Source organism: Dasypus novemcinctus, chromosome 8 (assembly GCF_030445035.2).
Source record: "Dasypus novemcinctus isolate mDasNov1 chromosome 8, mDasNov1.1.hap2, whole genome shotgun sequence".
Lineage (NCBI taxonomy): Eukaryota > Metazoa > Chordata > Mammalia > Cingulata > Dasypodidae > Dasypus > Dasypus novemcinctus.
In genome coordinates, this window is record NC_080680.1 from 89,669,940 (window position 1) to 89,695,443 (window position 25,504).

The 25,504-nt window shown below is 44.1% G+C and overlaps 3 protein-coding genes and 1 non-coding gene across 12 annotated transcripts in view; 2 read left to right on the top strand and 2 right to left on the bottom strand.

Moving 5' to 3' along the window:
• LRSAM1 (leucine rich repeat and sterile alpha motif containing 1) overlaps positions 1-2,361 on the bottom strand; it is a 62,737-nt gene extending 60,376 nt beyond the window's left edge. For 2 of the 9 annotated variants that reach the window (XM_004479765.5, XM_004479763.5), the window contains exons 1-2: positions 2,198-2,361; positions 23-124 (exon numbers count right to left, since the gene is read on the bottom strand). In XM_004479765.5, coding sequence (XP_004479822.1) covers positions 23-94 — 72 coding nt within the window. In that variant the 5' untranslated portion in view covers positions 95-124; positions 2,198-2,361. Of the gene's footprint in view, positions 1-22; positions 125-1,298; positions 1,417-1,681; positions 2,026-2,080 lie in introns of those variants that run through there. The other 7 variants (XM_058302883.2, XM_012520133.4, XM_012520132.4 and 4 more) reach the window with 6 other exon arrangements.
• Positions 2,337-5,790, top strand: RPL12 (ribosomal protein L12). The gene is made up of 7 exons (XM_004479760.5): positions 2,337-2,467; positions 3,009-3,082; positions 3,943-4,041; positions 4,355-4,436; positions 5,130-5,216; positions 5,475-5,587; positions 5,740-5,790. Exons 1-7 carry the CDS (start codon positions 2,431-2,433, stop codon positions 5,743-5,745), a joined length of 498 nt encoding a protein of 165 aa, XP_004479817.2. The 5' UTR covers positions 2,337-2,430; the 3' UTR covers positions 5,746-5,790.
• Positions 4,921-5,050, top strand: LOC111760975 (small nucleolar RNA SNORA65). Its single transcript, XR_002794480.1, has one exon. It is a non-coding gene; the product is annotated as a small nucleolar RNA SNORA65 (small nucleolar RNA).
• Positions 5,791-6,868: 1,078 nt separating the features above from the next.
• Positions 6,869-19,647, bottom strand: ZNF79 (zinc finger protein 79). The gene is made up of 5 exons (XM_004479761.5): positions 19,478-19,647; positions 13,447-13,532; positions 10,606-10,732; positions 9,960-10,052; positions 6,869-8,198 (listed from the first exon to the last, which is right to left on the bottom strand). Exons 1-5 carry the CDS (start codon positions 19,491-19,493, stop codon positions 7,030-7,032), a joined length of 1,491 nt encoding a protein of 496 aa, XP_004479818.1. The 5' UTR covers positions 19,494-19,647; the 3' UTR covers positions 6,869-7,029.
• Between the last annotated feature and the right edge of the window lie 5,857 nt (positions 19,648-25,504).

Genomic DNA, 25,504 nt, shown 5'->3' on the forward strand with positions numbered 1-25,504 from the left:
GAGGAAACCCTCTTCCCCTTACCAGACACATCTGGTACTCCAGGCGTTTCCGAGCCTCCTCACTGGGTTTCCGCTTTCGGAAGAAGAGCGGCATCCTTTTTTTCCCCAGGGTGATCTCAGGACACTGGGACACAGAAGAGATGTTAGGGCCTGGGAAATTTCTCAAATCACCCATAGCTCCCAGGAGGGGTAACACAGTCACACAGAACAGGTGGGTTATCTGCTGGACTGTGAGTTGCACGAGGGCAGGGAATGTGTCTATCTTATCCATCCCCTGAGCCCAGTATGGCAGGTGTTCAGTACTCTGTTGACTAAACAACAGGCAGTAGGATGTAGTGAAAAGAGCACCTTGGCAGCCAGGTGGCCTGAGCTCTGGTCCATATTTGCCACTGACCCACTGTGGGACCTTGGGCACATCCTTTCCCCATTTTGGGCCCTCATCTTTCCATTTGAGATAAGGGCATTGACTTAGATAAATTTTCTCAGGTCCTTTCCAGGGATGATTTCTGAAGACACTAACATATGTGGCTGATAATCACTTCTGGGCCCAAAACACAGAATGTTGTCAACAGCACTAACTAGAGCCAGCCGTGACCTTGGGAAGCTCAACTACATCATAACCAGAGAGAACCCTGAGTTAAAATGAAAATTATAAAACAATCCTCAGGTACCTCATCACTCATAGTTATCATTCCATTTGATTCTCACCACAGCCCTACTGATAGGTGAAGAAAGTGAGGCTCATGGCGTTCACTGGCCTGGTTATATAGCCTGGATTATAGCAAAGCCAACTAGAACCCTAGCCTTTTGAGTCTTGATCTTATAGAACTGGCCCAAATGATTGGTGCTCAAATAACCTAGCACACACTAAGGGGACACTGTCCTGAACTCAGAAGCAAGGAGATCATTGCCTGCCCAAGATTTGCACAGTATTCTGATAAGGGACAGTGATGGGCCAGCAAACCATCATCAGGGTCGCTTATAATTAACAGCATAGACTTGGGGATATAACTGGAATTGAATCCTGCCTCTGCCACCCACCAGCTGTGTCACCTTGGTTCACCCTCTCTGAACCTGTTTCCCCATCTGTAAAATGAGAGCAATAATGTCACCAACACTGGATGCTATGAGAATCCAGTGATTTCATAAATGTAAAGCACAGTACCTGGTACATAGTGAAAGTTCAATAAATGTTAACCACATAGCACCATACAGCTAACAAGCATTAAGTCAGGCCCTGCAGTACCTGTTAAAGGAGCTAGAGAGAAAAGGGACAGGAGATGCAGTTGAAGACACACCCTTGGTTCTCAGAGGGCAGGGTACAGGCCACAGGCATCCGCCCACCGGGCATAGGCTGTCTGGAAAAGCAGTCAGGCCTGCAGAGCTGGCCAAGCTCCAGCTGTCATCCCAAGATGACTGCAGGGATGGGGAATTGTCGCAAACAGCCCTGCCCCAACCCACCCTGATGAGCAGCTCTAACCCCCTACTGCCCGAGGATTTACCTTCGCTCACCCTCTCCTCAACATCCTGCCCTCCCCAAAGATCATTCCTCTCCAAAGACCAGCTCTTCCCAACCTCCAGCCCCACGTTCAGCCCTCTCCCATCCCGGTCCCGGCGCCTAGCCCAGATAGGTAGAACCACACCCATCCTTCCCGGCTTGGGGCGGGGGACCGTGCCGGACCTGGCTTTGGGGATGGAGAGGTCCCCGACGGTCGGATCCTCGGCGGACCCGACCTAAGCCAGGCCGATCAATCGGAGATTGGTCCTGGACTCGGGGCCTCACACCACCGGGTACAAGCCCGGCGGAGCAGGAGTCCGGTCTCCTGCAAACGCAGGAGCTGGAGAGGAAACTCACAATCTCGGAAAGTCATGCAGACCAGAATGGTGAAGTCTGAGACTCTGAGAACCGACGGATTTAGACTCGAATAAATATATCTTGATAACTAAAATGCACACATATAACAAGAGGGTTAGGAGGCGGCCCTGGGTGGTACTGGAGTCCCGGAATGGGGGCGCGGACCTCTCAAGAAAGGGGCGGGGCTCAGGGATTGGGGGCCAGGGACCCAGGGATGATCCTCACGGAAAGGGAGAATGGGGAACAGGGAGGCCCGGGATTCCTGGAGCGGCTTCTTCTGGTATGCTTCCCTCACGGGCGAACTTCCCAGAACCCCTCTCCGAATCCCCAGCCACAGCTCACCGCGGTGGCAGGCTCTCATCTGGCAGCCTCCGGCGCCTGCCCACAAGTAACATGGCAGCCAAGGCGTCTCCGAGAGAGTGGGCGGAGACGGTGGTTCTCGCGAGAGCTGGGCTTTCCTGTCTATATTTGGCGTGGTCCGGGTGATTTCCGGTCTTTCGGCTTGGAGGAGGCCAGGGTGCAACTTTCTTCGGTCGTCCCGCATCCGGGTTCATCCGACACCAGCCGCCTCCGCCATGCCGCCCAAGTTCGACCCCAACGAGATCAAAGTCGGTGCGTGCTCTAGATGTGGCCCGGGCTGCGGGATGGAGCATCCCTCTTCACCGCGGCCCGTCGGGCTTTCGGCGCTTGCTCTGCTTGTCTTTCCCGTGTCGGGCTCTATAGCCGGCGCCTCCCAGAGGCTTGGCGGGAGCCTCGGGTTCTGCGCTCAGGGCGCTGCACTCTCTTACCCTTAATGGGTCTCAGCTTCCCCGCGTATACATGGGGAGGGAGGACCGGACGACCTGCGGCGGGTTTGCAGCCCGCACGCATTAGGGTAAGGTTTGTTTTCGGGCTTTTTTGCTCTCCTGGACTGGGCTCGGTGGAGGCTGGGGCTTTCTCCATGCCGGCCGGGTTCGAGGCTCAGCAGCCCCACGTGGCGCGCAGAGCTACTCACCCTGAAGCCGTGACGCGGCTCGCCGGAGTTGGGGAAGGGGATCGAGTGGCTTTAGGTCCCGACCGAAACTTGTGCTGCTGGTTGCAGAACTAAAGGGTGTTGGAAAGATGCAGTCGGGGGGCTACCTTTGCAGAGGACCTAATCCTTTATTTCTCCCAGTGTACCTGAGGTGCACCGGTGGGGAAGTCGGTGCCACATCTGCCCTGGCCCCCAAGATCGGCCCCCTCGGTCTGGTAAGTCATCCTCGGGGAGAGTTAAGGTCTGGCTTGTGCAAACATGATTCCTAGAGGTGCCTACATCATTTGGTCGTTGTGTTAACCTCCGACCAGACCCTCGAACCTGGGAAGAACTGGTACTACCTAGTGGAAAAAGTTTATGTTTGAAAATACAGACAGGTACTTTGAGGTTGTAATTTGCTATCCACGTGTGCGTATAACTGCTGCAGAGTGAGGACTGGGACGAAGAAGGTCAAAAGTGAGTTTTGGCATCAGGAGTGGTTTAATGAGAGTACTGTTGCAGTACGGGTGAAGATCTTGGTTAATATAGTACCTTGTAAACCTAGGGCTTAATAAACTGGCATTGAATTTTATTTCTCTGAATATCTCTGGCCTTTATTCTTGGGACAGTGTTCTGTCTGTCCCCCAAACCCTTATCTTGTTCAGTGCCAGTGTACGATTCTTCCTTGGTCCTTAGCCCAGCTGACCTCTCTCCAATTTAGGCTAGGGGTCCCTCGGGAATTTTTGAAGTAGCAAATGCCCAGACTCCATCCCTCACATACAGACTTAGTAGTTTAATAGGAGAACCAGATATCTTTAAAGCTGCCCAGGTGGTTCTAATGTAACCAAGGTTGAAAACTTACTTTATAGTCCTTAAGGGACTTGGCCCTAAAGTGGCCCCGAGGCTCTCCAGCTTACAGCCCTAACAAACTTAACCCTCAGTGTCATTTTCTCCGTTTCTACTATGGGGATAACTTGCCTTGAACCTTGATGGAGTGGGTAAGATGGGGTGTTGACAAGTGAGAAGTACCAGGTAGACCTTAAGGGGCTGTGGTTGAACATTGGGCACAGTGTGATTGTTATGCTTATTTTTACAGTCTCCAAAAAAGGTTGGTGATGACATTGCCAAGGCAACTGGTGACTGGAAAGGTCTAAGGATTACAGTGAAACTGACCATCCAGAACAGACAGGCCCAGGTATTAATTTGTACTTGGTTTGGGGTCAGGGTGGGGGAGAGGTAGCAACCTTCTGGGGTCCCCTGGCTTTTGCTGACCCAGATACCTATCACCAGCCATAATCCCAGCTGGTGTGGTTATGGTAGAGTTGAACTTGGATGCTAATACTCAGAACATGCCAGGGGTGCAGTGACTGAAAGACCACACCAGACTGAAAATTTCTGGAATACAGTTACCTCAATGTGTAGCCTGTGGTTTGAGTCAAAAGTGCATGGCAGTGTTGGTTGTCTTCATTGGAGGTTGGGTGGGACTTCATCAAGAATCTCCTCTGCAGATCGAGGTGGTACCTTCTGCCTCTGCCCTGATCATCAAAGCCCTTAAGGAACCACCAAGAGACAGGAAGAAGCAGAAAAACAGTAAGTGTTCATCATTCATGTCGTCCGTCCTGTCCGGGTCGTCCATTCTCCCCCCCCCCCCCCCCCCATTTTTTTTTTAGTAGTGGTCTGTGATGTTATGTATCCAGTGTTTGCCACAGGGCTTTTTTCCCCCCTTTAATGAAACTCTGGGGAATTGGGGGGTGATTTGGTGCAGGCTGTGACAGCCAGGCACCAGCAGAGTGTTGTTTGCTTTCTCTAGCACTTGACCTGGGTGGGGCAGGTTCCATTCTATAAAGCTTCCATGAAAGGAAAATCTCAGGCATGAGCATCAGTGAGCATCTTTGCCTGTTCTGGGCAATGAGGTGTGGGGTCAGGCAGCTGAGAATATTGAAAGTCAGGAGACTTTCCCACCTGGGTGACACTGGACAGTTCAGTAATTTAAGCCCACTTTTATTTCTCTAAAACAGATAAAAGAAGGCTCTTACATGTCAGATTAGCTAAGACTTGGGTTTGCCCATAGCCACCCGCCACTGCACCTGACCAGTTCTCTGTTGGCTGGTGCAATCCAGTGGTGAGCTGATATTAAACCCCAGCTTAGGAAACAGGGTTGTTCTTCATATGGATGACTCTGTGCCGAAAGCATGGGAACAGCCTGGAAATGAATGAGGGAGGATATAACGCGGTTTGCTGTGGTTGTGGCAAAACTTCTGTTGTTATTTTTCTTTTCTACAGTTAAGCACAGTGGAAATATCACTTTTGATGAGATCGTCAGCATTGCTCGACAGATGCGGCACCGATCTTTAGCCAGAGAACTCTCTGGTAAGAACTTTTAAATACTCAAAATTGAGGTGTGGTGTGTTCAAGGTCTTGGGCTGGATGTGTTTAATTGGGTGTAGGTCAAAGGATTTACTTAACTAGTTGGAAATGTGAGCTTTAGGATTAGAGATCATTCCTGGTTCCCACAAAAACTGTTCCTCCCCCTGCCTGCTATAAAAATCGACACCCCCCCCCGCAATATCTGAGGATTGTGTGGGATTGAGAACCCCTCTGATAACAGCTTTTTCTCAATTTCTACAGGAACCATTAAAGAGATTCTGGGGACTGCCCAGTCTGTGGGCTGCAATGTGGATGGCCGCCACCCTCATGACATCATAGATGACATCAACAGTGGTGCAGTGGAATGCCCAGCTGTAAGTGGCATCAGTTTGTTTAAATTAGGGGTTGAAAGTCCGGGGGGTGGGGGGTGGGCGCTGATATTCACAGATAGAAGCTAGAGAGTTCTGGTGATATGGGAGGCATTTTCTGTGTGTTATTACTCAGGGCTTCTTTTTTCTTTCTGCAGAGTTAAGAACTACAAAGGAAAATATTTCAATAAATGATGATTTGACAGCCAGTAGGTTTTTTGATGTGGTATGTTTTCTGGGGGCTGCTAGATTCTTCAGGGGGATGGTTGATGGGGCCCAGGTGGCAAAATATAAGAAGCAACAGTCTGGGCAGTGAGTACTTTGTAGATTACAGACTGTTATCTCAGAAGATAAGAAAAAGACACATGGAGAAAAAGCACTGCTTTTTGCAGACATTTCAATATTCATGGAGCTCTTCCATAGCAAAAAACATTCTTAGAAAAGAAAACCAACTGTTCAGCCACAAACATGTTGGCAAGTTCTTCATCCCAAACCTGTTGAATCTATGGGTGAGAGGCCCTTGCTAGCCATTCCAGTGTGCAGCCAAGGTTCAGAATCAGTGTCATGATAACAGTTACCACAGATACAAATGTGCAGTTACCCATTTGCTTTGGACAGTAACTATTTTTGTAATGTTTTTCCCAAGTTTTTTTAATTTTCCCTTAGGTTGTTTTCCCTTTCCATCCACTTTCCAGGGCCTGTCCTTACCATCCAATCCCTTTTTACATTGCATGGGCAGTAAAAGATTTATTCCATTTATTTATTCCTGCCCCCCCCTCCCCCCCCTTTGTGCTTGCTGTCTGCTCTGTGTTTGCTTATCTTTTAGGAGGCACTGGACACATGCCCAGGACCTCCTCCCATGTGTGCAGTAAAAGAAGGTACCAGGGCACCTGGAGAGGGCTTCTGGGTATCATCCTAAGAGTTTGGAATTAAATTGTTGTAAGAAATTTACTTCCCTTGGACAAGTTGTCTGTTCCCATTAATTTTGTCATTGGTCCCTTTAAAAATGTGGCTTTTAATCACCCCAGGTGTTCTAATGTGCACACTGGGTTGAGATCTCTGCCTTACGGAAGAGGACTACCTGAGGACTGGGGTAAGAAGCACTCTAAGCAACCAGCTGTTGGCCTTTCCTAGTCCTCCCTCTTCTATCCTCAGCTTCACTCCTCTCTTGGTACATTTTTAGGTTACTTTGAAGGGTAACAGGTACCAGAAGTAATCTTAAGTCCTGCTCTTGGTTGTCCTGCAGGACTTCCCTAAATTCTTTGCTTACTGAATGCCACACACAAGTAAAATGATCACACATTTATTAAAGGTGTTTCTTTCTGCATGTGGCTGTGGGCTACCATGAAAGTCATATCCTTGAATGCTGCTCTCAAATTACTGTATTTTATTAAGTCACCAGGTATTTTGATTTATTGCTATGTCTGAGGCTTTCTCCACATTCCCAGTCATTCTCTAGTGTGGAGTCTCTGGTGTCTAATGAAGGCTGAACTGCATCGGAAGGCCTTCCTACATTCACTACATTCATAGGGTTTGACTCCAGTGTGAATTCTTTGGTGCTGACTAAGAGATGAACTCTGGTTAAATGCTTTTCCACATTCGTTACACTCGTAGGGTTTTTCTCCAGTGTGAATTATGTGATGTCGAATAAGGGCTGAGCTCTCACTGAAGAATTTGCCACATTCATTACATTTATATGGCTTTTCCCCAGTGTGGGTTTTTTGGTGAATTATCAGATTTGTACTTTGGCTGAAGGCCTTCCCACACTCACTGCATTTGTAGGGTTTCTCTCCTGTGTGAGTCCTCTGATGGTTTGTGAGGTTTGCACTCTGGCTGAAGGCCTTTCCGCATGCATTACATTTATAGGGTTTCTCTCCTGTATGAATTCTCTGATGTTGAATAAATGCTGCACAATAACTGAAGGCCTTTCCACACTCATTGCATTTGTAGGGCTTCTCCCCAGTGTGAGTCCTCTGGTGGTTTGTAAGGTTTGCACTATGACGGAAGGCCTTCCCACAGTCATTGCATTCATAGGGTTTTTCTCCAGTGTGAATCCTCTGGTGCTGAACAAGGGCTGAACAGTCACTGAAGGCTTTCTCACACTCACTACACTTGTAGGGCTTTTCTCCAGTATGAGTTCGCTGGTGTTTTGTGAGATTCGCATTTTGACTGAAGGCTCTTCCACATTCACTGCATTTATAAGGTTTCTCTCCAGTGTGAATCCTCTGATGCTGAATTAGAGATGAGCTCTGACTGAAGGCCTTCCCACAGTCATTGCACTCATAAGGCTTCTCCCCAGTGTGGCTTTTCTGATGTTGAGAAAGAGATGAACAGTAGCTGAAGGCTTTGCCACATTCATTGCATGTGTACGGTTTTGCCGTGTGAGATTTAATTATATGTGAATTCTTGAAGCTTTTTGTATGTGTTTCACATTTACGGAGTCTCACTTCTGTAGGAACTCTTTGTTGTGGAGAAAGCACTGGTCTCAGATTGAGGCTTTTCCCAAATTCATTCCTGTTGTGTCTCTCCCCAGGAGGAATTTGTACACTTGTGTCTTGTAATGGTTCTTTAGAAATGTCTTGCTCTGGTGGTGGTTCCTTGGATACAATCTTCCAGTCTGAAAAAATTTAGAAAAACAATTCTTTATTTCATTGATGGAATAAACGATACTATGGAAATATAAGAAGCTGAAGCAGTTTGTCCAGGCTTTTAACAGAAATGGGTTTGTAGGTTCATATAAGGATTCCTTTTACCCAGAATGTTAGTACTTTCTCTTCTAAACCAGGGACATTCAGGTGTTAGCTGCCATAGCCCCTGTTAGTCTCCTTTTGTATACTGCTAAAGGGTGATATTCGCTTAAGCCATCTGCCTCAGATGCAGTGCTCCTTTGCTCTGCTCTTACCAAGTACCAGGTAGTCTAGTGCTATCTTATGAAGAACCCTCCCAACTTATAGAACTCACTTTTTTATTTTTTAGGAGGTACCAAGAATTAACCCTGGGACCTTGTACATGGTTAGCAGGCGCTTAACCACTTGAAACTATATCATGTCCCCTAATTAACTTTTTTTTTTAAAGATTTATTTATTTCTCTCCCCCTCTTCCCCCCGCCGCCCCAGTTGTCTGTTCTCTGTGTCTATTTGCTGCATGTTCTTTGTCCACTTTTGTTGTTGTCAGCAGCACGGGAATCTGTGTTTCTTTTTGTTGCATCATCTTGTGTCAGCTCTCCGTGTGTGCGGTGCCATTCCTGGGCGGGCTGCACTTTCTTTTGTGTTGGGCTCTCCCTGCGTGGCATGGCACTCCTTGCGCACAAAAGCACTGTGCATGGGCCAGCTCCACATGGGGTAAGGAGGCCCAGGGTTTGAACCGCGGACCTCCCATGTGGTAGATGGACGCCCTAACCACTGGGCCAAGTCCGCTTCCCCTAATTCACTTTAAAAGGCGGATGACCTAAGCCGATAACATTTAAGGTTTTTTTTACCTATCAAATCAGCCTGATTTTAAGAAGCAGTTAATTCTAGAGCATAAATGGGAAAGGGATGGCAGGATGGGATATCTTATATATTGCTGAATTAAATCCACTAATTGCTTTTCAAAGCTACTGTGATCTGCTTGCCATTTTGAGACCCTCCCTCTCCTGGTTTGAGATCTTCCTGCTTAGTTTCTCCTTCAATAAACCTGCAGCTTTTCATTACATTGGTGACTGTTTCTTTGGATACACTGCATTCAATTTATGAGGTTTCACAAGTTAAAAGGCCCTGCATAGTAAATATGAATATTCTGGGAAGGAGAGTGCTCTTGGGAAAAGGACAAAGCCTAGTAGGGTTCCTTGTCAGAGTTTCAGCATGTATAAGGACTTGAAGTGACATGGCGGGTTGCTTAGAAATAGAAGGTAGAACTCTGACCTGGCCATGCAGAGGGAAGGGCTGGGAGTCAGATCTCCCATGATGGCCCAACAGGGCAGCAGCAGTAGCTATCACAGCTGGAGAGTCTCACTGAGGCAAACCCCCAAGTAGGGAATGTGCTAGGTCCGCAGATTTCCATTTTCCCCTAATGAGGATGGGCACTTTTAGAAGCCATTAATATCATGTGTCCACAGACATCTCCCAGCCCTGGGAGACTGAGGAGGAGGCATGGAATATTGGGCTTTGTAGTCAGACCTTGCTTCAAATCCCAGCTTCATCATTTTCCAGCTGTAAGGCATTGAACCAGAGAGTTAACCACACTCGGCTTCTATGTCCTTGTAAGTAAAATGGGAATACTATCTACCTCACAGGGTTATTAACAATAATCAAATGCACTAACATGTTTTCAAGTGGCTTTTGTTCCCAAGACTCTCACCTTACTTGGACAGGTATGTACTTATTGCTTGCTTACTTACCTGGACAGGTACTTAGGCCTTCTCCCTCTAGCATCCAGGGTTCTTCCTTTTGTTCTAGCTGGGAGTTCATGCCAGGTTGTGAAACAGGAAGTCCTATTCAAGGGGAGGAAGAAGGCCTTGAGAGATTTTTACTAAGTGGCCACCCATCCTCAGAGGAGAGGAAAACAGGCCAGTTAGGTCATTCATTTCATTCATTCAAGTATTTACTGTGCACTTTCTTGGACCTGGGCACTAGGGGACACAGCAGTAAATGAGATAGACATGGCTCCAAGGTTTTGGGAAAGCATTTCTAGAAGGAGCCTAAGAGCCAGCTTCAGAGTGGGTTCAGGTCAAGGAGTTAGGCCAAGCCCATAAAGCACACTATGTAGGAAGATGAGAATCTACTAAACATGGAGGAATGGACCTAAAGGTTCCTTCACCTCTGCTAGGAAATAGAATGGGGAAGGTACTGCTTCAGAGGAAGCAAAATGAATGCCTGTTTACCACCTGGAAATGCAGAGCCCTTTACCAGAAAGGCAAAGGCAAAACACTACTACCCCTCTGGTGCCTCCGAGCATGAGAGCTCTTACAAATGTTTTGGGAATTTTCACAATTGAGTCAAGTAGCAACAAGCAGATTCTGAATCTTAAAGAAATGGTTTCCTTACCCAGCAGGACCAGGTTCCTGGACTTTCCTGGTATCCCCTCCTCGAACCTGTCCCTCGGAGCAGTGATCAGGTGCCTCCACCCCTCATTGGTTAAGACTACAGTGGCATTGCTGAAGGGTGTGGATTCCTGAAACAACAAGCCCATTCATTCCTACTCACCCAGTGAACTTAGGATCTTGGAAGTGGAGGTGAGGTGGGTGTGGAGAAAAGATGGCAGACCAAGAAAGGGTCTTTTGAAGGATTCAGGTCTCTGGGTGGATCCAGAAAAGCATTTGTTTTACTTTCTTTATACCTAAAATTATATTGGATCCTAACATCAAAAAAAATAAGACAGTCTCTTGTTTACACACATCTATATTAATAAGTCTGTAGACTATATATATAAATAGAAAAAGTGTGTGCCTGTATATTGGTAACTATATCTGAGAAAAGTAAATGGCCAGAAACTAACAGGTACTTGGGAGTTAAAAGAGCTAATATAGAAAAAAATAGAATGTGTGAGTTCATACAGTGAGCAAATTAGCAAAGATATGAAAGCTGAATTTTCAGAACATTTAACAAATATTCCTGTGAACTCAGATCTCTCATAGTACAGTAGGAGAGCCAGACATGTATGCAGTTGTAATCAAGATGGATGGACCAGTTAGGATAACAGAAATGGGTGGGGGAAGGGAGAAGGAGGTAAGGAGGGGACAATTAGGTAAGACTGGAGAAGGCAGTCACTGAATTGGCCATGAAGGAAAAGCTTCCTCAGATGCACAAGAAAAGTATGTCCAAGGTGGAGGAGGCAGCATGAACAAAGGCAGGGAGACAAGAAAGCCTGTGTGTGTTCAGGGAATGGCAGGTGGTCTAGGCAGTACACAAATGAGGGTGAAGGACCTAGAAAAGTTGGTTGAGACCAGAACGTAAAAAGCCTCCAATAATTTTAATGTGGTACTTTAATTCTATAGGCAACAGTGAGCCAAGGGAAGAGAGAAGTGCCTTTAGACGGAGGTGGGGAGAGGAGGTTAAGAACAGCATCAGTGTTAAGTTGAGAGATGGGGAAACGGACTTGGCTCAGAGGTTAGGGTGTCCGGCTACCACATGGGAGGTCCACGGTTCAAACCCCGGGCCTCCTTGACCCGTGTGGAGCTGGTGCATGCGCAGTGCTGATGCGCGCAAGGAGTGCCCTGCCACGCAGGGGTGTCCCCGTGTAGGGGAGCCCCACGCAAGGAGTGTGCCCCGTAAGGAGAGCCGCCCAGTGCGAAAGAAAGTGCAGCCTGCCCAGGAATGGCGCCGCCCACATTTCCCGTGCAGTTGGCGACAACAGAAGGGGACAAAGAAACAAGACGCAGCAAATGGACACAGAGAACAGACAACTGGGGGTGAGGGGGGGGTGGGGAATAAATAAATAAATCTTTTTAAAAAAAAAGGTGAGAGATGGCCTGTCTCAGATGGGGTGAACAGATGCAAGGGCAGAAGTGAACTTAGTGAGAGACAAGAGGATGAATCAAAACTTTTCTTGCTTGGAAGACTAGATAGATAATGTCCTCAGCTAAGAAAAGAAATATGGGTAGAAGAGGCTTGTCAGCAAAGTAAAACGTTTTTTGGGGCCACTGAGTTTAAAGTGACTACAGGACATCCAGATACAGATGTCTGTAAGGTAGCCAAGCAGAAAGGGGAGAGACTGGTCATTAGCTATCACCACATTGTCAACATAAGGCAGTAGTTTACTTTCCACAGGAACCTCCAGATAACCAAACCAATAGGGAAATCCATCTGCTCCTGCAGGCCTGCTTTTCCTTGTCTGTCCTTAGCTCAGGGATGGTACCTCCATTCACCTAGTTGGCAGAGCCAGAAACCTGGGTGCTATCTTCTGCATTCCTGTAGCCCACCCCTACATTGAGTCGCTCTCCTTAATATCACTGGAATGCCCCCCTCTCCCAGCCACTCTTAGTTTAAGGCCAGCAACATTTCCTAATATTATAGTTTTCTGACCTAATTTTACTTTATCCTTTCAATCCTTTGTTCACACTGAGAAATGCATTAAATGGAACAAAGAGGATCATTTTTTAAAACTACTTTTAAATATGTTTTTGTTTATTTTTAAAATAGATTATAAAAACTAAGAAATATCTAAAACATTAGGGTCACTTTTTAATAAGTACAGTCCACTATGAAGACATAAATGTCATGAATGAAATAGTAAAAAAATATAATCTCTTCATTGAAAAAAGACAGCTATAAATGGGCCAAAGAAATCAAAATGATAATTTTGGGATATCTAAAAAAAACCCGAAAACAAAAACTTTCCATATAAAGATGTAAATGAATCAAAGTTTCAATTAAAAAGGCTAAAAAACAAATTGTAAGGTAAATGTGAAAAAATAAGCAAAAAGTTAATATTTATTAATTTAAAAGTAATAGAATTGAGGAAATCCAAGAGCAGACTTTAAAAAAAAAAACCAAAAAACCATTACCTGGTACAGTCGAGAAAAGGAGAGAAGACTTCTGGTGCTTATGAAAGTACTGTGCAGTGGAATACAATGTAGCCACTGGAAATAATTTTGTAAATACTTAATATTCATCAAGCTCTTCTAGGTGTTAAATAAAAAGGAGGCTATAAAGCAGGGTAAACCCATTTGGGGAAAATATAAAAAAGGGAAGGAGATGACTGAAAGGACACAAAATGTTACGTGTTACCTCTGCAGGGTTAAGGGCATTTTGGTGTGTGTGTGCTATATTTTCCAGATTTTCTTCAATGAATACAAATTACTTTTGTATTTAGGAAAAAGAAAACCTACAAATAATGTTTTTCTTTAAAAAAAAAAAAAGCTGCCCCTCAGGAAATTTTGAACTCACCTGGGATCCAGCTGTGAGACCAGTAGCCATTTCTCCCTCTCCTGTGCTTTCCTTTTGGGGAAACGTAGGGTCTGGAAAAGGCAGCCCTGGAGGAAGAGAAAGAAATCAGCAAGGCAGAAATGTTTGCAGCTTACTGAGTCACCAGCTAGAAAATCACATTCTCATTATGTACAGAAAGTTCTAGGGTACTTGGGCTGAATTTGCAGACCTGCAATAGAGTAATAACTGAAGGATCAACATCTTTGGGCCTCAGGGATAGGAGGACCAAGTAAATTTTCCTGTTCCCCTTTCTCAAATTCCATCTACTCAATAAGATTAGTGTCATTAGAATATAACAGACTCTCAAACATCCTGGATTCGTAGTTACGAGTAGTGTGCCCTTGAGCAAATAAATCATGTAACCTCTCTGAGTCTCATTTTTCTCATCTGTAAAATGGGGATAATAATCTCTTGTAGGGTTGCTGTGACTATTAAAGGAAAATGCAGAAAGTAGTTGGCATAATACCTAGTAGATAAGTGGTTTACAAACATTACCTATTATAGTCAATCCTCATGTTCTAAAGTCACTGTGAATATTGAACCAGTTTCTGGGAGAAATACAACATTAGGTTCCTGAGAGTTTCTGGTCGCATTTTTGACAACCAATCAATAAAGAACCTCATTTTATGTGTTTCAGTTTAAAGACACTTTATTTAACATATATTTGTTGATTCATTAACATTGAACTCAGCCAACAACACTATCAGAGCCTTCTTAAAATTAGGAACATTAGACAGCACTTCAGCACTAGGGTTGGGGACCACTTTTAACAGCAAAATTACCAATAAAAAGCACAAAAATGCAAAAAAGTACAATGAAAAGGATACTTTTTTACAGTATGAGAACTGAAATAAGGCAGAGCATCACCTTGTTTGACTTCAGCTGGTAATGTGCATGTCAGGTGACTCAAAATTTTCACCATTCTATTCATATCTGCAAATGACTGCAAAAGTGATTCAAGTATTGATTTTGAGATTATAAATAAAATCAGTGAGTAGGCAAGTTTGCAAATCTAGAAATACTGAGGACTGGTTATATTTAGTTCTTTGGTAAAAGTGGCTCTGCAAATCTCAGACATATGCTTAATCAAAAGAAGAGAGAAAGAGCAAGTGAGATTCACCCCAGGAATGCAAGGTTGGTTCAATGTATAAAATCAATGTAATACACCATATTAATAGGATAATGAAAAAAACCCCACATGACTGTCTCTAAAACACACAAAAAGCATTTCACAAAATTCATCTTTTCGTATAAAAACACTCAACCAATGAGGAATAGAAGGGAAATTCCTCAACTTGGTAATAGGCATCTATGAAAAATCCGGCACTAACATCAAATGTAATGGCAAGAGATTGAAAGTTTTCTCCCTAAGATCGGGAACAAGACAAGATCTGCTTTTGCCACTTGCCACTTCTATTCAACATTAAACTGTAGGTTCTAGCAAGGGCAATTAAGCAAAAAAATAGAAGACATACAAATTGAAAAGGAAGAAGTAAAACTTTTCAATATTTGCAGATGACATCCTATATATAGAAAGTCCCAAAAAATCTACAACAAAGCTCCTCTAATGAACTCAGCAAAGTGGCAGGGTACAATTTCAATACACAAAAATCCGTAGTGTTTCTGTACATAAGTAATGAGCAAACTGAGAAGGAAATCAAGATAAAAAATCCATTTGTGATAACTAAAGAATCATATATCTAGGAATAAACTTAAAGATTTAAAGGAACATGGAAAACTATAAAAGTTTGCTAAAAGAAATCAAAGATCTAAACAAAAAGGACATTCCATGTTCATATATTTGGAATATTAAATGTTAAGACATCAGTCCCACCCAAAATGATTTACAGATGTAACACAATCTCAATAAAAATTCCAATAGCCTGTGCATAAATGAAAAAACCAATTATAAAATATATTTGGAAGGGTAAAGGGCCCCAAATAGCCAAAACCATATTGAAAAAGAACAAAGTTGGAGGACTCCTACTTCCTGACTTTAAAACTTACTGCAAAGCTATAGTGCTCAAAACAGCATGGTATTGGCACAAGGATAGACATAGACCAATGGACTCAAAGACCCTTACATCTACGGCCACTTGATTTTTTTTTTTTAGATACTGGGGGCTGGAAACTGAACTTGGGACCTCCTATGTGGGAAGTGGGCATGTAACTGCTTGAGTCACATCCACTCTCTGGTCTACTTTTTTTTTTTTTGATTCTTCAGCTAAGACAGCAGAAGAGATGATTTATTTTACATGTGTTAACACATGGCCACAACTGAGAACAGAACTAGTCCAGAATGTCACAGGTCCAGGGCAAAGAACCAAAGGGACTGCTTTGGTGTGAGCAAGGTGGGTCTCAGAGGTGTTCACAAAGTCTGACGATGGTTGGAAGTTCTGGATCCACTGTCAGCAGTTCTAGACAGTAGCATGCAGTCAATAACTTGTACCAGCTTCTTGGGCCTCTGGCACTCCATATTCCTGTTCCCCTCGACTCCATGGATGCACATGCTAACAGTTTGCATTGACCTCTGCGTCATCTTTCTTCTTTTGCGCTTCAGTTTGTGCATTCACTTCTTCCACTTGGCCCTCATGGTGCAGAGGTTTCCAGCAAGATGGTGCGAAGGCTAAGAGAACCCAAATGATTTTTAACAAGGCTGCCAAGTCCACTCAATTGGGAAAGAAGAGTCTCTTCAACAATTGGTACTGGGAGAACTGGATATCCATATGCAAAAGAAAGAAGGGGACCCTATTGCACACCATATACAAAAATTAACTAAAAATGGATCAAACACCTAAATGTAACAACCAGGATTATATAACTCCTAAAAGAAAATGTAGGAAAATATCTTCAGGATCTTGTGCTATGCAATGGTTTCTTAGACTTTACACCCAAAACCCAAGCAACAAAAGAAAACATAGATAAATGGGACCTCATCAAAACTAAAAACTTTTGTGCAAAGGACTTCTTCACAACAGTGAAAAGACAACCTACTCAGTGGGAGAAAACAGTTGGAAAATACATATCTGATAAAAGTTTAATATCCAGAATATATAAAGAAATCCTACAATGCAACAATAAAAAGACAAACGACAATTTAAAAATGGGCGAAAGACTTGAATAGTAATATCTCCAAAGAGGACAGAAAAATGCCAAAAAAGCACATGAAAAAGATGCTCAACATCAATAGCCATCAGGGAAACACACAAATAAAAACCACAGTGAGATACCACTTCATTGCTAATAGAATGGCTACTATTAAAGTAACAAAATTATAAGTGTTGGAGAGGATATGGCAAAATAACATTCATTGAGGTAGGGATGCAAAATGGTGCAGCCACTTTGGAAGACGGTTTGGCAGTTCCTTAGAAAGCTAAGTATAGAATTACCAGCAATCTATACTGGGTATATACCCAAAAGAATTGAGAGCAGGGACTTGAATAGCTATTTGCACACTGACGTTCATAGTGGCATTAATCACAATTGCCAAAGTGTCCATATACTGATGAATGGATAAAAATGTGGTGTATACATACAGTGGAACATTATTCAGCATTAAAAAGGAATTAAGTTATGGGTCACATGACAACATGAATGAACCTTGAAGACATTATGTTGAGTGAAATAAGCTAGACACAAAAGGACAAAGATTTCATGATTGCACTGATACATTGTAATTAAAATAAGAAAAGTCACAGAATTAGAATCTAGAATATAGGCTGCCAGGGGCTGGGTTGGGGGTAAGGAATGGGGAATTAATGCTTAATTTTTACAGAATTTCTAATGTTTCAGAAATGGAGGTTGATGGTGGTAGCAAAACATTGTGAGTGTAATAAACACTAAATATATGAATGTGGTTAAAAGGGGAAATTTTGGGTCGTATATGTTACTAGAACAAAAATTAAAAGATAAAACATAGGATTGTACCACATGATGAACCCTATTGTAAATGATGGATTATAGTTAATAGTACAGTTAGAATATTCTTTCATCAGTTTTAACAAAAGTACCACACTAATGCAAACTGTTAACAATAGGGAGGAAGGAACAATGTATTTTTTACATGATTTTTCTGTAAACCTACAACTTCTCTAATTTAACAAAAAACCCACAAAACAACAAATGATTATGAGATACTTCACACTCACTATGGTGGCTATTACTAAGAAAATGAAATAAAAATTGTTAGGATGTGGAGAAATTATAACCCTTGAGCATCCTGGTGGGAATGTAAAATGGTACAGTTGCTGTGGAAAAGTTTGATCTTTCCTCAAAAAGTTAAACAGAGTTCTGTTATAACACAGTAACTCCTCTGTATATACCCAAGAGAAATGAACATAGGCCCACACAAAAACTTGTACATGAATGTTCATAGCAGCATTATTCATAATACCCAAAAGGTGGAAACAACCCAAGTGCCTATCAACTGAGGAACAGATAAACAAAATGTGGAATAGCCATTCAAATATTCAGCCATAAAAAGGAGCAAAATACAGCATGGATGAACTCTGAAGATGTTATGCTAAGTGAAAGAAGCCAAACACAAAAAGCCATGTTACTGTATGATTCTATTTATATATGCAATATCCAAAAATAGGCAAATCCATTGGACAGAAAATAAGTTAGTGGTTGCCAGGGGATGGGGGGAAAGGAGGAATGGGGCATGACTGCTAATGGGTATTGGGTTTCTTTTTGGGGTGATGAAAATGTTCTGGGATTTAATTATAGTGATGGTTGCAAAATTTTGTGAATATACTAAAACTACAATTGTACACCTTAAAGGTGAATATTATGGTGTGTGAATTATATCTTAATTTTAAACAGGTAGGGCGCCCAAAAATGGTTCAGGGGAGCAGATGTGAGTCAAGCGGTTGAGCTCTTGCTTTCCCACATGGGAGGTCCTGGGTTCAGTTCCCTGGGCCTCCTAAAGAGGACAAACAATGCGCAAAAACAAATGAGTAGGGAGGGATATGGCTCAAGCAGTTGCTCATCAGCTTCCCACCTGGGAGGTCTCAGGTTTGGTTCTGGTGCCTCCTAAAGGAAAAAAAGACAACAAGCAGACAACTAGCACAAATGAGCAAAAACAAGGAAATAGATGAGGGAGCCATTGGGGGGAGTGGGGGGGGGGGGGGAGTGGGGGGAAAAAAAGTATGAAAAAAATGGACCAGGAAAAGAAGTAAATAGATCTGGATACTGAGTACAGACTATTAGTATAGCATAGCCCCACTGCATCTTACTTTCCTCTTTTGTAGTGTGGGGAGGATGATAACCATCCTTCCTGCTTTCCTAGGTCTCTGAGGAAGACAACACGAAATGCTGATGTGAAAATGCACTTGAACAGTGATGGACCAAGAAAGACCACTTGATCTAGAGGAAGATGGCACAGGCCTCAGTGGTTAAGACTAGATAGACATTTGTTCTGTACCACGTTAAAAGTGCTTTCAAAAACGTTATTTTAATGCTTACAATACTTCATAGTTACGTTGTTTTGCCCCTTCCTTCAAGAATAAACACCGGTTAAGAAACCTGGGCAGTATCCCGCAGCTTAAACAAGAATCTGGGCCTTTTGTTTACATATCTCCAGTATCTTCCACGACTTCACAATCCAACTGGGTTTTAAACCCACCCTTAAATTCAGGAGGCAATGGGTTCCTGTCCCGGGGTTCAAGCATCCCTGGCTGCTTCAGAAAGGGCTGGAGAAACTAAAGCAATAGAGAAGACCCTGGGTACATACTTTTCCTTCCCAGAGCCCACTTCTCTCCACTCTAACGCCATCGTTCGATCAGACAAATCGGGTAAAGGGTAAGATACCCTGAGATCATCCAGATCTGAGGTCTTCAAGCTTTTTTGACTCGCAATATTTTACTCAGAGAGACTTGTCCCTACTCCCATGTGGAAGAGAGAACCACAGAGTTCTGGTACGGGCCACACAGCAGTATTAGTAGAAAAGCTGGATCTTCTGCAAAGCAGTCCCTCCACCACTCCTCCTCACCTCCTTCCTCTAGCATTTGGACATCAGTGTCGCTCCAGAGGCGCCCCAGCCGCGACTCTGCAGGTCTGCGCTGACTGCTTCGATCCCGGCCTCTCCCTTCAGAGGCTCGGTTTGGGCCTGTGGTTCTGGGAGCTGCGGCAGGACCTGACCAGTCGGGTCTTTCGCTGTCTCCTCAGTCACAGCTAGTCCCTAGCTCGGGAGCCCGTGGCCAACCACCAGCTGGGGATCTAACAGAACCCAGGGTGAAAAAGCCGGCGCGGACTCAAAACCTCTGTGGTCCTAGGAACTCCCCGGTAGCCCGGTCCGTGCTCTCGCGCCAAAGGGGACGCACTTCACAGAGGCACTTCCGGACATGCGTACTTGCCTCAACTTTGTCTCGCCAGACTCCATTTCCCAGAAGGCAACCCTGGGGCTCGGTTCCGGGGCAAGCCCTTTATCTTTATAGGTGCCATGTCTGCGGCCGCACTTTCTAGAGATGTTTGCACCTGTTCTTCCTCCCTGAATCTATTCCCAATCATAGTGCAGCCGAATTAAACGGCGACTGCAAGGAGACTGGAAGCGACTGGCCCATGAAGGATTCTGGGACGTGTGGTTTCAGCGCTCGGGTTGCGCAGGCGCGGAGCTACGCTGCACTTGGCCTCCTGATTTCTTTTCAGTATCTTCGGCAGCTTGGACCCGCCAGATCGCGGGCTCATTTCTTTCCGCGGCTTAACCGCAGACCTCTTCATGGCCTTCTTGAGCCATACTGAAAGTTTGAGAAGAGTAAACAAAGTGAGGACTTGTTGAACATGGCAGCCTCTAATTGATGACTTGTATCTCTGAAACAAAAAACTGAGAGGGGAGCAGATGTGACTCAAGCGGTTGAGCGCCTGCTTCCTACACGGGAGGTTCCGGTTTGATTCTTGGTGTTTCCTAAAAAAAAACAAGAAGGAAAACAAATGCTAAAACCAACTCAGGAAAGCTGATGTGGTTTAGTGGTTGAGCACTGGCTTTCCACATACGAGGTCCGGGTTCAATCCCTGGCCCCAGTATCTCAAAAAAAAAAAAAAAAAAAAAGGAAAAGAAAAGAAAAAAGAAATAACTGGGAGATTTTCCGAAAACTAAGAAGGTAGTTTTATTGAGCAAGGCCACATGCGTGGGAGCACGACACGGAGTTTCTGCTAAGCTGTAGAAGCAGTTTATATGACTGAAGAAGGGGGTAGTGAGAGGGCTGTATGGGCTAGTCAGTGAGAAGCAGTGGTGGGTAGATCAGAAAACTGCAGCAGGGTGTTTGTAAAATAAGGGACATTTGGTGGGACTGTTAGTAGACTTTCTGGTAGTGGCCTTAGTTGCTACGGTTTCCTTTTCTCACAGGGGCAGGGGTCTTTATTGCTACTTCAATAAGGGTTCATTGGTATGTTGGCTTAGCTCAGTTGGCCTTCTTTTTTTTCCTTCGTGGCTCCCCTGAATAAAATGGAAGCTCAGGCAAATCAAGGTGGTTAGTAAAGTTATTTACCATTTATTTTCACACTTGGAACCCTCAAATTAATATATATATATCTCAGCAGGTGGGAACTTCTTCCATAATTTGGGGCAGGCGTTCATTTTCTTAGTGATTGATCAGCACCGCTGCAGGAAAAGCCCTGATCTGGAGGGTGGAATAATCGGCCCCTTGGAGGCCTGCAGGAGGTATCTTAATGGGTTTCCCCAGAGCATTAATGAAATCACACACACACACAGACACACACAGACACACACACACCAAGCCTGTTGAAAAGTCTTCCTTTCTGATCATCAATTCAGTTTTACATTCATTTTGATGATGAGGGGAATGGGTTACCTGGGAAGCAGAGGTGAGTTCAGAATCCAAAGGATTCTTCCATTTTGTACTGTTTCTGTTCCTTTCAGTCATAGATAGGGTTGTTTTGCCAATATAATTCTCTTAATTCTGAAGGTCTTCTGTGAATCTTATTGGGATTCACTTCATTAGACTACTACACCGGCAGATCTCTTTGAGATAAGCCCTTCTCTATCTTGGGTTTCTACTGATAGCCAAGATACAATACACAAGCCTGTTAGACACCCTATTATTTGACTGAATGATTCTCTGAGGTACCAGTGCAGGATCTTTCTGAGGTTGTATTGAAGGATTTTATAGTCGCACCCTCTGCTTCATGTTTAGACCATGTTTTCTCAAGATTGCCCTGGATTTGATCTTTGACCATAAGTTATTTCTTAGGTATCACTTGCCATCTAGAGAAGTTTGGGAATTCTCAAATCCAATGATTTCTGCCTCCTTTTTGTTTAACAGTGCTTCATTTGGCTTATCTCTCTCCTCTTGCATTTTACTATGAGCAGCAAGAATGACTTTGGGCAGCAGTCAGTACTCTGCCTGAAAATCACTTTAGCTAGATCATCTAGTTCATTTGGTACATTTTCTACCTTCCACACTACCTCAATGAACAGTGTTACTGAAGTTCCTGACACTACATAACAAGGCTCTCCTTTCTTCTAATTTCCAAAACTATTTATCTCACTTTCCTTTAAGCCCTCACTAGTGGCCTCTTTGAATGCTACCTTGGTAGCATATTAGACCCAAATATTTGCTAACTCGAATCTATTCAAACGCAGAAGTAGTATTTTCTGGTCAAGAAGCCAAAGAGCAATAGGATGCTAATAAATTATTTCAAGAAGTCTCAGGCGGGAAGCGGACTTGGCCCAGTGGTTAGGGCGTCCGTCTACGACATGGGAGGCCCGCGGTTCAAACCCCAGGCCTCCTTGACCCGCGTGGAGCTGGCCCACGCACAGTGCTGATGCACGCAAAGAGTGCCCTGCCACGCAGGGGTGTCCCCTGCATAGGGGAGCCCAACGCGCAAGGAGCGCGCCCTGTAAGGAGAGCTGCCCAGTGCCAAAGAAAGTGCAACCTGTGCAGAAATGGCGCCACACACACGGAGAGCTGACGCAGCAAGATGACGCAACAAAAAGAAACGCAGATTCCTGTGCTGCTAACAACAACAGAAGTGGACAAAAAGAAGAACACGCAGCAAATAGACACAGAGAACAGACAGCTGGGGCGGGCAGGGAAGGGGAGAGAAATAAATAAAAAAATAAATCTTTAAAAAAAAAGAAGCCTCAGGGACCAACTGGTTTAGAAGAGAGAGAGAGGTAGAAGAGTAGCAATCAAGGGAGAATAGCTGTTGACTAGTGATAGGGAGGGAGTCTAGAGTGAGGAAGTGAAAGAGGGGTGTTCAGTGAACTCAAGGATACAGGAGTAAAAAGATGAGTAAAAAGAGATAGGGAAGTGAGGAGGATATTTATTCAGAAACCATCATTTCACACCATTAAATGAGGGGGTACATTACTAAGGGGCCACTAGAGTAACACAGGCCAGGCAGTAGAAACATGGACACACGTCACCTACTCTTAAGCAGATCAGAAGGGAAACTTGGCAGAAGTTTAGCTATCAGAATGAGTCATGAGTCACTAGAAATTCTAGTTTTCTCAAATTTGTTTTGCCTCCAAGATTCTTGTATGTTTGAAGCTCCTGATATGTTTTGAGGGCTGAGCTCCAGCCAAAAACCTCCCCGTACTGACTACATAAAGTTCTCTCCAGTATGAATTTTCTGGTATTAACTCGGATATGAGCGTTGGCTAAGGCTTTCCCCAGTCATTTCATTCATAAGATGTCTCTCCAGTATGAGTTCTCAAATGCAAAGAGGGAGGTTTTAGCTGAAGCTTTCCTCTGTTCTGTGCATATATCTATGAGTTTGCTCCTTTATGTGTTCTCAGGAGTCTGACAAGGGTCAGATTCCAAACAAAGACTTTCCCACACTCCTTGAATGTGTAGGTACTCTCTCCAGAGGGAGAAAGACTTCATAACCAAGGATGCGCTTTAGCTCAAAGTCCTTGCCACATGCATTGTACTCATGAGATTTTTTGTGTGTAATCACTCTTATATTCAATAGAGAATGAGCTCTGAATGCAGGCTTTGATAGAGTCACTATATTAGTAGGGTTTCTCTCCATTATAAACAACCTGGTGGCTACTGAGGAAAGAAACTGAACAAACCTTTCCTACAATTACTGCATTCATATCAATTCTTTCCAATATATTACTGAAAATATGCTAGAACAGTAAAGATTTTGTTACATTTTTACCTTTACAATATTCCCCCTCCTCCCCAGAGATATATATGTGTGTATTTAATTGATTAAACTGGGACCTTTGGCTTGGCTAATGACTTCCCCACATTTCCTGCATCTGATAAGTTTCTTTTCAGTGTGACTGATTCATACATGTCTAGTTTATTGCAATATATGTGATTAGTAGAATATCTCCAAATGAACTTGTTTTGACAATTTTCATTTCAACAAATTGTAAACATATCATTCTTAAGAAATGTGATAAATATATATTTTAAAACCTTCTTTTAAATGTTATTTTGAGAATCAAGTTTTTTTTAAAGGTGAAAAATATTTTCCCGATAAGTCATGTAAACAAGTTTTTTGCATTTGAAATAAAGGTTAAGAATACCAAATCCAGTCTCCTGTGGAAAGGATTTGGGCTCAGGTGACTACAGAGAAGTTTGATGTCTGAGGAACTTTGAGGAGAGGAATCAGAACTAGACTGGGATGGAGCTGACCCCAGGGAAGAGGAAGTACGCCCTGCCCCTGGGGTGGAGGCCAGAATGAGGCAGCAGCACTTCTCTCGCTGGCCTCCGGTCTTGCAACACACAAATTATTTGGTGACTCTGCCCTCCTTGTGCAAACAAGAGGAAGAGAATCTTCCTTGCAGAGGTCCCTACACAGTGGCTGGGGTCAGTGGTGGCTGAAGCAGTGAGAAACTGACCATTCCTGATAAGACTTACTGCATTAGTAGTTTCAGGATTGAATCTGTGGGTTTGAGCTGCTTTCCAGGTGATGGTGATGTGTTCTAAGGGGATCCTGATGCTGCTAGCTGGGGACCCCACTGTGAGAACCACTGCCCTAACGGGATGAGGACACTGATTGCTCATGTGGGCCATGAAAAAAGACAAAGAGGCTAGGGCATGCTCCAATTTACACAGCACATTGAGAACAGTCATTTCAGTGGTTCCAGGTCACACAGGGACGGAAACGGCAGCCAGGGCCATGGCACTCTGGCTGATGTTGGAATGGGAGGGGTGAGACCTGCTTCTGGGTGCTCTCTGACCTCCATGTGTGGTGTTGGCGGGTGTGGGTGGATGGCCTTAAGCAGGTCACTGCTTCCTTGGGGCACCGATATCCTTTCTGATCTGTCTTCTCAGGAGGCCATGGAGAGGGGTGCTGCTGCCTCATTCTGGCTGCAGGCAAGGGACACTTCCTCTTTCCTAAAGGTCAACTCCATTCCAGTCTAGGTCTGTTTCCTCTCCTCAAGGTAACAAAGTTCCTCAGACAGCAAACTTCTCTGAAGCCATCTGAGCCCAGTTTCTCTCCACAGGAGACTGGATTTGGGATTCTCAGCCTTGGGAAATTCTGGGGCTCTACTACACATCTAAGAAACAGATTCTGGGGGTGGGACCCAGCAATCTGTGGTTTACCAATCTTCCCAAGTGATTCTAAAGTATGTTAAAGTTTAGGAACCAATGACTTAGAAAAAACAGCTTTGTGCATAAAATAAGTCAGCTCTCAGGAAACGCACAAGACCTTTACTTCCCTCCACAATCTCATCCAGAGCTACTCTGCCCTGCTCCTTCTCCTTTTGCTCTGAGGTAAACGGGACTCTAATGGCTTCAAGAAGTCACACCAAGCTCCTTCCAGGAGTTTTGCACATGCAGGGCTGGAACTGGCAGTACTCACAAGGCTGGCTGCTTCTCGATCATGAAGTCACCCCTGTGAAGGCGGGTATTACTTATGTTACTAAGCACCCTGTGTAAAAAGAACTCAGTCCTGCCACCTCCATATAGTGCCTCTTTTTCTCTCTCACCGCCTGGTTTATTTCCTTTTTAGCACTTTCCTCTGAATAAATTCTTTTCTTTACTTCTCATCATATGTCTCTCCCTCTAGAAGGTAAGCTCCATGAGGGCAAGTG